Raw genomic sequence first — 14,690 nt, 5'->3', positions numbered from 1 at the left:
TAGGTCACATGATTAAGTAAGAGGAACCCAGCTGAATTTCCCTCATGATCAATGTTTACAAGGGGTGCACTGTTTCAGGCAGATTATATATGCTCATGCATGACAATTTGTGTTAGTTTAGGTAACTGGACATCCAGTTCATTACTTACTATCTTCAATTGTGACCCCACTCTTTTCTTCACTCCTGTCACTCCAATAGCCCAGTCCATCTCTCTTCATACACCGAAGCGAAAACACATACTCTGTGTAAGGCTTAAGGCCTTGAACAGTGAACGAAGTTCTTGTGGAAGCTGTATCTTCAGGTGGAACCTGTGATGAGAAAAAGTCTTCTAGTGTTACTGACCAAAAAGCAGGATCAGTTAAGCTCTATTTGTAATTCACAGAACTCTACAACCTTGATTATATACTTAAGTCATCAGTTGAAATTTTAGTTATTATTCTGCTCTTTTGACTTCCATGTGTTTTCATTAGCATGAAACTAATTTTGGTGCAAAATATATCGTGTCTGTGCGCGCGCGCGCACACACACACACACACACACACACACACACACACACAGAGGAGGCATAAATGAACAGTTATTTACCCACGTTCTAGCCCATCTCATTAATTCTAATTGTCTACATTCCAAATTTCTTATTAGTTTTCAGACAAGGTTCTTTGGGTAGATGTGATAACTTATTAGACCAACTAAATAGTTGGAAAATTATTCTTTGCAAGCTTTTGGGAACAAACACCCTTCTCAGGTAATAGGGAGAAAGAACAATTTCTCCAACTATTTATTTGGTCTAATAAAAGATATCACACCTACTCGAAGAACCTTGTTTGCCTATGTCCATACACCAACACGACTACAACTAAAACCCCCTTTATCAGTTTTCATGCATCTCATGTTTTTCATTAATGAAAATGCATGACAAAAGTTTCCTCATCCCTCCTCAAGAAGTTATGTATGGTTAGGATACTTTTTCATAGTTCCCTCATTGCTTTGTCATTTCTTATTAAGCATGGCCACCCCAATTCATACAAATCCTACCTGAAATATGTGTTAACTAAAGTTTTTTGTTAAGATTTGGAATGCTGATTAAGTGAAAACCTTGGAGTTACTTGCCTTTATTACCATTCACATTAATATTCATATTGCTGCAGTGGCAAACAGAAAACAGTTTGCAACTGTCCCTGAAAACTATTATCCTTAGAATAAATCAACTGCACAGAACCTGAACAACATCTACATTACAGGCATCATGTCCTGCCATTTAAATTTTTACAACATGGTTCTTTTTCCTGCCCACTGACTACAGATGAAATCAGTGGAACAGAAAGCAAGCAAGTAGGAAGCCCTCAAAACGTCACTGTGATCATAATGCTCATATGCTTTTATTATGCGTCTCACTTGGCTCATATGTTTATACTCAAGAGTGGACAAGGAAGAAGTGAGGCAGTCACTCATGCAAATTCTGGGACAGCAAACATGCTGAGCTAGCCTACATTAGCCATTGGGAGTTCCTCACATGGGAAAAGAATGGCTGTGAGTTTAATAAGCTCACTTGGAACCCTCAAGCACTGTGAAAGATTTCGTGTTCTTCAGTAGGTCAAACTTGCAGCTAAAATTAGAGGAAAAAATTTACTTTGCTATTCCTAGAAAAGCTACCTTTTTGCCTAAAGTGTGTTTTATTTAATGTTATGTTTATGGTGATCTTGTGCATATACTGAAGGGAAAAGACAGGTTACCGAGATCTGAAACAAGACAACAAAGAGAAGGTATTTACCAAGGGGTGCCTTAAGTCTAAAAAGGTTGAGAATCACTGCATTAAAACATTTCAGGTAACTTACTTCCATCCAATCTGGGCTGTCACTGATCTTGTATAGAATATTGAATTTCAGCTCCATCTCTGCTGGTATAATTCGATTCTCCCATGACAGTTTCAACACAGTGGGTAGTATTCCTGAAGTGACTGATAAATTCTGTGGAGGCAGAGGTTTCACTAGAAGAAAACAAGTTACTGAATCACCCAACATAGCATTGTATTACTTCACATATGGTTTGAAGCATGGCATTTACATACTTGACATTTTTATAGCTTTGGAGATTCATCTATTTTGCTTTATTTCATTTTTAAATCTAAAGAGTCTAGACTAATCACTAAACAGTAAGAATGATTAGGGGAAAACAAAAAGAAAAAGAGAAATATTGGTGTACTGGGGAAGAGCTGAATGATATCAGCAATTTTCCTGTCTCAGAAACAAAGAGGCCAGATTCTAGGTCTTAACATACAGCTACTCAAAACATATGCTATAGGCTGCTGCTAGTATAAATGCAACAACAGCACTCTTTCTGCTTAGGGAATCTTCTTTAGCGGCTTCTACAGTGACACTCCAATCTCAGAGGAACTTAATTTGGCCATCGCTATACAAGGGCAATGTGCAGCTTTCAGCAAAGCCATTCAAGAGCAACTGGCAGATACAACAAGCTCGTACATTTTATGCTGGTGACTGGCCTGGAGTGTGGCTAACAGTAAAAAGTCAATGTTATTTCACTCCAAAGACCCGTGCCCAGCACAGCTCATGATCTAATTCACAGGATGCTACTGTTCCGATTACAAATCTCTACATTGTTGTCAACTATAGAAAGTTTTTTACATTGAAACAAATGTTAATTGTACTTCTTCAACAACAATTGTTGTGGTAGTTAATTCTCTTGTATTGCTCCAGTATTCAAGTCTTAAGCAGAACTACATAATTACCCATGTCTACAGGATCAAAAAGAAGGTGCTCAGATTCCATCATCCCAAGATCATTCTTAGCTTCCACCCAGACCTCCAGGTTAACAAAGAACTGGACATCAGGAATGAGACATGAATTATTTACAACTGCTGCTTTGCAGTCATTAAAGGTTTCTTGAGGCCTACATGAAAAGAATAAAAACAAGGCTTAGAACAGAGTGTTTCTGTGAAGCACTCTCCATTCCAGGATCTCAAAAGTGATTAATAAAAACATGGAAGAAGTAGCCCCATAATGAGAGGTTAAAAATTCTTATTTTCTTCAAGGTTAGGGGTAACTACAAGTCTAACAGCCTTTAATTCTGTAGTACATAACTGTTTTTTTAAAGCTAGAAGTACTACTTGAAAGAGAGACTAAAACAAAATATTTTAAACAAAGCTTTAACCAAGAATCAGAATACTAGCCGTATTTCTCTAGGGTTAAATAACCTTTAATTCATTAGATTAGATAATCATTATTTTTTCTATTATAGTTTTATTCCTCTTGGTTAGCAGACAGACAATACATGGCATTTGGTCAGCATCTCTGACTGTTTACAGAACAGTGTCAGACTGAGACATGGTATGGAGTGAACATTAGCAATGCTAAAACTCAGGTAAAACATAGCATAACAGCTTAAGTCCAATTCAAATTAGTACTATAAACAGCTTGTATTGATCCAGTACTACAGTAAAATAGACTTCTCATTCCTATGTATTCTGTCTTGAAAAAATGTACACCCGAGGTAAGCTTAAGTGGTCCTCAAACAATCCAAACCATATACTGCAGCAGGTCCAGACATTTAGATTTACTAATTTATAACTCAAAATACTTCTCTCAAACCCTTTACAAAAAACTCAGAAATAAAAAATACTGAGTCTTTTTTAAGCCTACAGAACAATAGTTGCTTTATACCTGCCTGTTGCAGAGGTACTCACCATCGAGTTCTTAACCAGAATTCGGTGTCCAGGAAAGTAGCTCGTCCAGGATTCCAGGTACAATTCATAGAAAATCTACTTCTTGATGTTTGATGCACAATGCAACTCAAATTTTCAGGTTTCTCAGGGGGCACTGCATTAAAAAAAATATTAACGTAAATTCAGTCGTACTGAGGCATTTCAGTCCAATGAAAAAGCAGTGATAAAACTCAACTGTCTTTATATAAGCAAACATTTGAAAAAAAAGTACTTATCTGCTATTGTATTTAGCAGGAGCTAAATAGGAGGAGATGGTACATGTAATCTCATAAATGCACTGTAATGCACAGATGTTTTGAGAATGTCTGTAATAGTAGGATTACACAACTTGGAAGAACACAAATCTGGGATGGGGTAGAGCAGAGTTGTCCAACGGGAAGCCTGTAAGCCACATCTGGTTCCTGCACCCAGGGTTAACCTGCAGCCCCAAACACGCAGTCCACCTGCCACAAAAAAAAATCTCTGGGCACAACTGCCCCTGCCCTTCTCTGTCTTCTGCTTTGGGGGGGAGGGGAGGGGGTTTGAGGGAAACCCAGGGACTCTGTGGAGGAACTGCCACAACTAGTGGTAGGAGACTTGAGTTTCCTACTTTCACAGATTACTATATAAAGTGTTGAAATGCTTTCTCCAGTGAGGAATTGTAAGCAACTGTATTTTAATTGTAATAGGATTAACACAGAACAGAGCCCGACTAGTAGGTTTGTTCCAAGATAAAAAGAACCTGCAACATTTTCATCTCAACTCAATGCTTAGTTATGTTTACACTAAAATAGGTTTTTGAAGAGTGTACTTTCTGATGAAATTATCCACAAGGGTTGGCTGGGGAAATATAAAATACAACTTCTCACATTTTTCTTTGATGGGGGGGGTGGGGCTGGTGGAAGAAAATGCACCATATTTCAGGTGACAAAAATCTCTCCGAGTTTGAATGTAGGGCTTTAACAAAAAGTTGAGTGTGATGAACAGTGGTTAATATTTTACACAAGGTGCTGAACAGAGCTATTAGAAGGCTAAAAATTAACTTCCTTCATAATTAAATATGCAATGAAAAATAACCAAAACGAGACATGTTAATTGCTAAAGAATCTGGTTAATTGTTGAAGAATCTGGATTCTGCATAGGTTAACTTCTAATCCAAATATCCAAAAAAGATGAACAGATGGACAACCTTTTTGGTTCTATGTTTATTGTTCAGAATTGGATCAAATTATAAAATTGATCATTTTAGGAAAAGCTTCAAAAACCTTACTGGAATGTCAGAAGTTTCCAATTATATTCCTGATTTTGTTGAATTTACAGCTTGCTTCTGCCAAAGTAATGTGATGTAAAAGTCACAACATCATACATTGCAATCTACTTTCTCATCATTAGGTGCTACAGCATTCATTATGTGTATAATGTGTTCTGGACAGAGACTCAAGTGCCTTACTTTTTTCCATTATGGATAAAATGTGCATGTCCTAGTTACCATATTATTCTAATTACAAATTAATACTGCATAAGATGACCATATATTTTCAGGTTTAATTTTAGGCAAAAAGAGCTCTTTTATTACCTTTTGCTGTTGACTTCTGTACAGGGAAAGTTCCAGACCTGCTACTGCACTAACAAAGTCCCAGAGGAGGATTAAATAATGAAGAAAGGACTCAGAAGGCGCGTCCAGAGGAGCACGGATGTTTGGTTACCTGGGGACAACTAGCAGCAGCTCCCCTTGTGTTACAGCTACTTGTCTCTGGGGAATGCCCATGCCATGTGCGCTTTGGCATGTGACAAGTTAACCCAGGGTCAGTAGGGGAGGGGTTGTGCTGTGCTGGTCCCAGTAGCCTTACCCGAGAGGTCCTAGGGGACTCCTGGGGCTGCAGCTGCAACAATCCTTCCAGGCCATGCCTGGCTGCCAGCCACAGCATGGATATCTAGGGGGTCAAAAAAAACCCCACAAGAAAACCAAACCAGAGCAGCACGTGCATGGGGAATGCACCCTTGCAGAGCGGAGAATGCCCAACTGCACAGTATGTGGTGCTGCAGACGTGTTTGTGGAGCCACATACCACACGGCCACACCATCTGGAAATGCCCAGAAAGATTAAATGCACTAATACTAAAAAATAAAAAGCATCCCTTTTACCAGAGGTAGTTTTGCCTATGGTTCACCATATGGTCCTCAGCCTAAAATTTGTTGTCAGTCTATAAAAAAAAAAAAAAAAAAAAAAAAAAAAAAAAAGCAAATACTTGTAGCTAAATGGAACCTGGTCACATGCTCCATTAAAAGGCAAGATTTTGATTGTGCTTCTGGATTCAAAACTATGGATTCAGAGAGCCCAATTTTAAGAATTTGAAGTCCATTTTTTCAACATTTTAGGGATGTTGGGAAGGAGAAAGTGGGCAACTGTAAAGGAATGGTCTCACAATGCTTTGTTTTGTTGGAACATATGAATTTGCTTATTCCAAAACATTTCACTATTGATCTTGACCAACTTCCCATGAAATACTTACCAGGCAGTCAAGGGCTCTTGAAAATGCCACGCAGGATCATCTGCTCTGGGCAGTAGTACTATATTGATCTGATCTGATTATAGGACAATGCTGCATATAATGCTAAAAATGGTTTTTATAGTTTTTTGAGAGGAAGAAAGAGGCTCAGCCAGTAAGAAAGTAACAGGAGTAAAATGGCCTCAACTGGCAGGCAATTAAAATAAGGAACATGTTTTAGTGCTTTGGTGAAAAGGGGTCTGGTGCCTCTAACACTGACTAAGTCAAGATTATATAAAATACAGTTACCTGACAACAGTGGAGCAGACTGACCTAGAAGGTTCCTTTTAGTCCCATAACTTATTTTTTCCTAACACTTTGTTGAAGACAACAGCCAGGCTGTGTTCACACATGCAGGCACATGTGGTTGCAGAAGATCAAATAGTAGCAGCATAAATTTGTGCTGGAGATTTGTGCCTCTGCATACATGCCTGAACATGCATATTTTGTTGATATATTTACAATTTTAAAGCAAATTTGGAAGCCTATCATTGATCATCACCATAAAAATAAATTCCAATAGCTATAGGCTTTGGTGTTTGCTTTTGGTTTATTTATGATATAAAAATTAGAGCTCCCGTTGCCCTCTTTGCTAACCAGGATGTGGGGACAACTGGCCCTGCGGCCACAGCCCCCACAGGCAGGTCCCGTTTTGTGTGGTGCCTTGGCATGCAGGGTGCAACAGGTGGAGGGGTTATGGGGGAGGCCACCATGCCCTCCACCACCCTATGGCACGCAGCCCTTGGTGCTGGCAGCAGCAGCCAGTCAGGCGTCAGGGCGCTCATCAGCCGAGCAGGCACAGCCCCCCCCAGTGGTGCAGCGCTGCCTGAGACCCGGAGGCTGGACATGGTGAACGGAGCTGGCCTGGTCCGCTGGCATGTGCCTTCACACAGGATCAGGATGGCTCCCCGTGGCTCCTGAGTGCAGTGCTGGGAGCCATGGGTGGTTGTAGGAGCTGTCCTGGCTCTGTCCAAAAGCAGGGTGCCAGCAGGCCAGGATGGCTCCATTTGCCATGTCCAACCCCTGGGTCTCAGGTGGTGCTACACTGCTGGCAGGCTGTGCCTGCAGTGAGGGGAGGTAGGCATGTGGCAACCTCCCTGCAAACCCCATATCCACGAACTCCACATCCCCCCCCAAACCCTACACACCCCCAAAACCCCACAGTCCTCCTCCCAACCCCACTTACGGGGGACCGAGCCTGGGTCCCAGCTGTTGCTGTAGCCTTGCCCTGCCACAACTACAGCCCACAGATTGAAGACAATGAAGCCAGAAGTTTGATTTGGCTTCACTTTGTACATGTAGTTTTCCTTAAGGACCCCAGATTTATTTGATGAAAGTGCACTGAATTTATGCTTTGCCTCATTCTTTTTTTTTTTTGTCAACGTTCTTTCCCAGTACATTTGAAGGAATTAATTCTACTCTTTAGTAGATGGAGGAGAAAAGGGAAATATTTGCTACCTTTTGGTGCAATCAGCAATAGCTAAACAGGAAACTATGTTGGAATAGTCTCCAACTTGCTAGATCACAGGAAAAGAACAGTACTTAATTTAGGAAGCCAAAGTGTTTTGGGGCACATTCAGCTCATCCCACATTTTTTGCAAAGCTTCATGGAGGTCTTCTGACTCTTTCCTGTATCAAAAATCCTCAATGTATTTTCTACTTTGTGAGGCACCTTTCTCAAAGTGCTTTAGTTTATTTTACTTTTTGGAGTATTTTTCTGGAGTTGGTCAAGATAAGAAAGGACTGAGTGCTCTCTCATGCCCCTGAAAAGCATTTTCTGAAAAGGATAAAAAAAAAAGGAAAACCAGAATATCTGTGCATACAAGCATTAGCAGAAATGGTTTCCTAGGTCATAACAAAGAGAAATAATAATAAAAATGCCCTACTTACAGCCCAATCTAACATCAATTCCATAGATATTCTGTTCAAGATGTCCATCTGCTAAAATGTTGCAAGTCAGAGGAGTGGCTAATGTAGAGGTGTCATTGAACGTGACGCTGGAAACAGTTCTGTTTATTTCACGATATTGTTCTTTAGGTACTACAGAACGTTTAGTTTTCCATATAATCTGACTGGCATATATATTGCCATAGTCAAGGCAACTCTCATTGAGAATGCACCATGCTGTGAAACTGGAGCCAATGGCCAACACTGGAGACTCTGGAGTGATGTAACCACATGACTGTACAAGTGCACCTGCACCTAAAACAAAAAGTGCCCCCCAATTAATTTTAAAAACATTTCCCACATGCAATCTTCATACTTAAAAGGTAATTTTTAACATAGTAGCATTACTGCAAGTAACAACTAGCGATCTACCATAGTCACGATTTCACGTTTTTTGTGGAAACTGCAACTAAATAAGGTTTCTGTGAACCCTATAAAAATGGCAATTCCTGCATGAGAGGCAGCCCTCTTGGCCAATCAGTGACAATAAGAGCTAGGAAGGAGGCTGCTACGAAAAGTTCACAAAAAATTGTGTCATGGGACATTTATGGCCCGCAATTTTTCTTTTGCTTCATAATAGGAAAAAATATATATTTTGTCAGTTTATTTTGTGCTTTTGAGAGCATTTTATTACTGGTCAGCAGAACTAAAGAAGGAAGAGGAAATCATTAATACACATACTGAGGAAGCTCACACCAATACAATTCCCATGAGGGATAGGGACAGAAGTTACACATAAACCAGTTTAAGTGATCAGAAAACTGGTTTAACCCTGTAACAGAACATAAGTTCAGGGCACATAAACCAATTTCAAAATGGCCAAAACTGGTGTAAGATAAACCTAGTTGAATGTAGTATCCAACTTAACTGATTTGGGTCAAACTGATTTATGAAACTGCCGTCCCAGACCCCTTCCTGATTCAAGTTAAAAATCAAAGTCCCCCAGCATCCCAGCATGCTTTCCAACCACGGGCCAGGCTGTGTTGTCTACTGCAGCAGAGAATGGGGCGGGGGAGGGGAGGCAGGGACTGCCTGCCCCCCCTTTCCCCCCCTCAGACTTAACTGTTGGCTGCAACTGTGGACTACAAATCCCAGGAGGTACCTGGAAGCAGCCCCTGACTGCGTCCGGAAACAGGAAGAGTCCTGCTGCTGTGAGTCTGGACTGCAAATCCCACAGGCCTCGGGGACAGCAGGAAGAGAAAGTGAACACACAGCCCATGCTGGCTATGTACCAGAGAGCCATGGTCTAGCACCACCCCCAATCTTCTGGCCTGAGCCAGTGCAGGTATGTGGTTGCATTTCCCCGAGTAGGAAGTAAATGTGTATCCAATTGTTTTTTAATTCAATCTCTGCAGCTTAGACTAACTTATAAAGATAGAATGGATTCAGCCTGGAGCTTTTTGACTGTGCTTAGCTTTTAGGAACAAGAACAGCAAAAGAACCTGAACTAAAATGGTAGTTTGCAGGTACATGCAGAAAGGATGGGGAGACTGGACTGAAGGACTTTCAACTATTTAGTGTTATTTTGGATCCACTCAGTTCCTGGAAAAGAGCTTTAAAAACACGAGGGAGCAGTAAGAATAGCTTTCAAAATAATATGCATTATTTATTAATTTTTTTACAAATAAATCTGAGTTTTATTCAGTTAAACAAAACCAGAAGTTGATATAGTGGCTTAAACAAACCCCACAAAAGGTTTCAGTAGTTTCTTTTTTTTCTTTTGAAAAGACATCAGAACATTCAGTTTTTCTAGCCAGCTGGTGACAAATTAGCAGTCATGTCATGGGACATCTGTAGGTCAACAGTACTTCTCACTAGAAGTGTAGCCAGTTTCATACAACTCAGAGAACAGGTTCCTTTAGCAGAGCTTAAAAAATTACTCAAGTTTTGTTTTGAAAATAGTGCTTTCTACTGACTTGCATTCATTGTCTTCTACTAAACGGAAATCAAAAACCTCACAACTGTAAGCCAGGAGTAACTAGGAAATCCTTACTGGAAGACAAAAGCTACAAAAGTATCTCTCAGCCTGTCAGATTGCTTTTTGAATTGCTTTTTGATATAATAAGTACCACAACTGGCATTGCATTTAAACCAAATCAGAATGATAAAAAGATGGCATTATGACTCATAATGAAGACCTTAGCACTTTATTTATTACAGTTTTCATCTAACACAGGACAATAAATTAGACCAGCTCTTGTCAACTAAAATTGCAACTTATCTTATGCTATACATTGACATAAAGTGCTAAGCTAGCCCACTGATGAGATGCAATAAGGTATCATGCATGATTTTCTTGCCAAGAAAAGCTGTTACCAGAAATGAATCAGTACGCCTGAAGCATGTAAGCCCAGCAGAGGGCACCATGTTCAGGTGAACTGTTGTCCCATGTCTAACTGAGCAGAACTGCATTCCTATACCAGACACCGATCCAGGGAGACTGAAGAACACCCATATTTGAAAGTCAAGAGAGGGAAAAAGGAGAAATAGGACAGGAATGCAAAGGGAAAAAAGCAGCATTAAAAAAAAAAGAGAGAGAACACAAAAAAGAAACAAAATTATCATCTGATCAGTAATGGGGTCTATTATCCAAAAAGCTGTTTATTAAAAGTGCAGAAGCATAATTTAGTGAAGAATAAGAAATAAAGGGAATAAACTGATATAAAGAAAGAACATTTAAAACGTTATTGAAAAAGCAAGTTAGGAGGACACTCCATTTATTTTAAAGGGTTTCAGAACTAATTCATTAAGAACATGAATATATTTACTGGGTCATACCCAGGGATCTGGGTTTTTTTCCCCCATGGGAAATGGAAAAGAGAAAACCATGGATTCCCCGGTTTTAGCGGCAAAAACGCAGATTTCCCCTTTTAGCAGAGAAATCTGCGAATTCTCTGCTTTTGCAAAGAGCCCTTGTAGGCTGGCAGAGTTCCAGCCTGCAACAGCTGATTGCAGAAAGGGCAGCCTTACCAGCCCTACCTGGAGGGGGAGGGAGAGGGGGAAGGGCAGAGCCTGAGCCTCTGAGTCAGCCAAGGCTGGGCTCAGGCTTGCCCTTCGCCCCTGGAGGTCAGTGGGGTTTGGGGGCGTGCCGGGCGCTGCCAGCCCCAGGCAGCACACCACAGCACCTCCCTGTCCCCCACCTCAGCCTGTTCACAGGAGCAGGGCTGGGGGGTGAGGGCAGGGGTGAGCAACAGTGATCGAGTGTGGATGCTGAGGGAAAAGAGCAAAAAGGGCATGTCGAGACTTCCCTATACTGCTCCTTTCCCATTACAATTTCCAGCAAAAAATGGACTAAAGTAATCCCAATTTTGAGGCTGCACACCCATCTACAATATTCAGTGTTTACGGAGGCAAATTTCCTCCAGAAATGTGTCCAATTCATAGAACGAATGCTGCTACAATACCTCATTCCCCACAATTTATCTGACATTTTCTTATTTAATTTTTTTGTTTTAAATATGTGGTTTTAAGTGAGGAATCCCCTTGGTCTTCAAATAATACTTCAGGTAAAACATCCAGACAGTTGCCTGAACAGAAAAATCTCTCTGGTTCATTTAATCTGGACAGTTGATAGCACCATCTACTCTGTCCCCCCACTTTTATAAATCACCCATATCATTTTTGGTTTCATTTACTGCTATGTGAATGAGTAGGAATAAAGGAAATCTGATGACAGAACTCTGAAAATATGGCAAGGGGCTCAGATGTCAGTATAGCATCGGGCACCGTACCAAGATGTGCCAAGTTAGCTTCAGAATGAGAACGGTAGCGCAGCGATGCATGCAAGTCTGTAGGCTCTGATCACACTGCTTCTGGTGCTAGTTAGTGGAAAGTGCATCAGTATAGCCCTCTCTTGTGCTGTACACACATACATTCAGAGGTGGGTGTCATACCAGAAACAGATTAAGAGCAACTGATCAGCAGGAAATTAACCTGAAGTGGCAGTGGCCACCATGGAGCACGAAGTCATAGGATAGGTCCCTACATAAACCTAAACATTATCCAGTTCCTGACTGGGTCTCACTAGGTGTTACATCAACAGCTTGCTGTTTTAACAAGTTCTGTTCCAATTGAGGTGCTGGACTGAACTTCATTTCAAGTTACCCAAGCAGGTTTGGGGTAGGTCTATACAAGAACAAATATGCCCGTCTTACTCTACATTATAACAATACGATGTCATTGATACCAGTCATAAAATGGGAGCAAAAAAACCCAAACAAACCCCAAAACCCCACCAAAAAACTTTAAGTCCATTAGTGCTGCACAAGTCAAATCAAGAAAATGGACACGCAAGTAAATATCCTTCAAGTCAGAGGATTGATTGTTTTACTATAGCATTAAGAGCACAGGCTTCAGTTCCTATTAAACTACATATCCCATTTGAGGTAACGTTTTTTTTTCTATTCAAGTACTTATAAGCTTTGCCAGACTTATGTCTTTCTTTAACGTTATAAAGGTATGAGTAGTCTTACCTCGAAGACAGCAAATACTCAGGAGAAAATATAAGATGTGTACCACCCAGCTCCATCCAGAAGGCATGTTGCAAAGAACTCCTATAACAAAAGCAAAAATGTTTATGTACTTTATAATTTACTGAATTTATTTACTCCTGCAATCCCTAAAAGAATGTATGATGTGAAAACTTCCAATGCATGCATAAAACAGGCTTTGCAGAGGAGGTGATGCCCAGAAAGGAGGAGGGAATAGAAAGCGTCTTACTCCATCATTTGAGGCTTGACTCTATTGTCTCACAAGGGCCCTTCCAGCCCCTGATGTCTATGAAAATCACTATTTATAGACTTCTAGATTGCTCTTTTAAACTAAAGCTACAGGCCTGTTCAGTGAGCGTGAAAGTACGGCATGGGGGCCCATACAAAGCCTGTAAGTTGTAATAGTTTTTGTTTATATATAAAAAACCAAACAAGTATTTTTAAAACAAGGCTGATAAAAATATTATTGATTTAAGTTTTAACATAATCTCTTTAAAATATTTACAGAAGAGATGCTGAATCCATGAACACTATCAAAAGTCTTTATATTTCACTTGTTATATATAAGCAAACAAAGGAAAACAAACCCAAACACTTAATTTACCAGTCTGAAGATGTTTCTTTTTTTAGTGTGAAATTATAGGGATGATAAAGCAAAATCCTAAGTACTTAACCAAGGTACAAATCATTGAAGTAATGAGATTGAGGTCAGCCTTTATCTCTGAAGATTAGCTTTTCAAATCTGCCAAAAACCAAACATTCTTCGTTTATGGACAGGATTTAGATGTACCTTCTTAAGCACAAAGGGCAAGCCTTAAATTTCTAAAGTCACTAATGGTCAGCTGATACTTCCTGCCAAAATGTCCCCACGCACAGTTTAATTTTGCAGTTACATTTTAATCCATCTTTGCAAAGGTTTGAAAGTAGTTTAATTTCACATTCCATAGTCTGCGAGCTCTACCCCCTGACATTTATTCCGTTTCACAGGAGTCTGCAACTTTAGATATATATTTGGAGCAATGAAATCATTCCACAGCATGCTTTCCTCTTCCCACAGGTATCTCCACATTTCTTTTTTGACAGGCCAGCATAGCATGGGAATGAGAAAACAGCCTACAGACTTCTCCCTCTAACTGGAGGCAAACTACAGAGGATGGTGGTAGCTCACCACATTTGCTATAGAAGTGTATTGCTTATTCCCATAGGAGGCAAGCTAACTATACGCACTGCATCTATTCACAGGTGTTCCAAAAAGTGTTGAATGCAGGAAAAATGCAAGGACAAGTCTTGAAAAAAGTCAGACCATCATGGACTGAGTCACTTAGGAGCCTGGTAACTCAACAGCTAAAAAACTTTCACCACTATTTTTCAGTAACACCTATAGTGTGCATTCTACCATTTAAACTCACTTCCATTTTCCTCTCTGAAATTCTCAGCATACAGAAATTTCCCTCGATTTATGCAGCAGATGCGTTCCCAGGGAACAGTGCATAAATCGAATTTGCATAAAGCGAACCCAGTTTACAATGAAACAGATAGGGATGTGTTCCCAGGGCAGTGAAGGAGGGAGGGAGTGAGGCTGGGGCTAGGGAAGGGGTGGGGAGAGGGGCACGGTGCAGCCCAGTGGCTGCAAGCAGGTAGCGTCTGCCATTCCTGGGGCTGCAGCACAGGCAGCACTGGGCTCTTCATGGTGCTCAGGGTGGGCAGCAGCCCCACTCACTCCACTTCTCCCCACTCACCGCAGCCCCTGCTGCAGCAGCCCTGGGAGCGGCCAACACGAGGTCCCTGCAACCACTGGGCTGCATTGTGACCCGATCCCCCCAGCACGGTGCAGCCCAGCAGCTACAGGCAGCTTGTGTCAGCTGCTCCCATGGCTGCAGCAGGGGTGGGCAGCCACCTACAGTGGGATGACAGCAGGCTGGGGACAGCGACTGCACCAGGCTCTTTCTAGTGCCTGGCAGTGGTGCTGGGAGGGCAGGTTGCAG

At 40.9% G+C, this 14,690-nt stretch overlaps 1 protein-coding gene across 1 annotated transcript in view; it reads right to left on the bottom strand.

Moving 5' to 3' along the window:
• Positions 1-14,690, bottom strand: part of IL6ST (interleukin 6 cytokine family signal transducer) — a 63,420-nt gene that overhangs the window by 22,038 nt on the left and 26,692 nt on the right. The window contains exons 2-7 of the mRNA XM_014594056.3: positions 12,688-12,768; positions 8,159-8,470; positions 3,702-3,834; positions 2,748-2,908; positions 1,837-1,988; positions 150-309 (exon numbers count right to left, since the gene is read on the bottom strand). Coding sequence (XP_014449542.1) covers positions 150-309; positions 1,837-1,988; positions 2,748-2,908; positions 3,702-3,834; positions 8,159-8,470; positions 12,688-12,754 — 985 coding nt within the window. The 5' untranslated portion in view covers positions 12,755-12,768. The remainder of the gene's footprint in view (positions 1-149; positions 310-1,836; positions 1,989-2,747; positions 2,909-3,701; positions 3,835-8,158; positions 8,471-12,687; positions 12,769-14,690) is intronic.

Source organism: Alligator mississippiensis, chromosome 3, assembly GCF_030867095.1.
Source record: "Alligator mississippiensis isolate rAllMis1 chromosome 3, rAllMis1, whole genome shotgun sequence".
Taxonomy (NCBI): Eukaryota; Metazoa; Chordata; order Crocodylia; family Alligatoridae; genus Alligator; species Alligator mississippiensis.
This window is presented reverse-complemented; position numbering and strand designations above follow the sequence as displayed.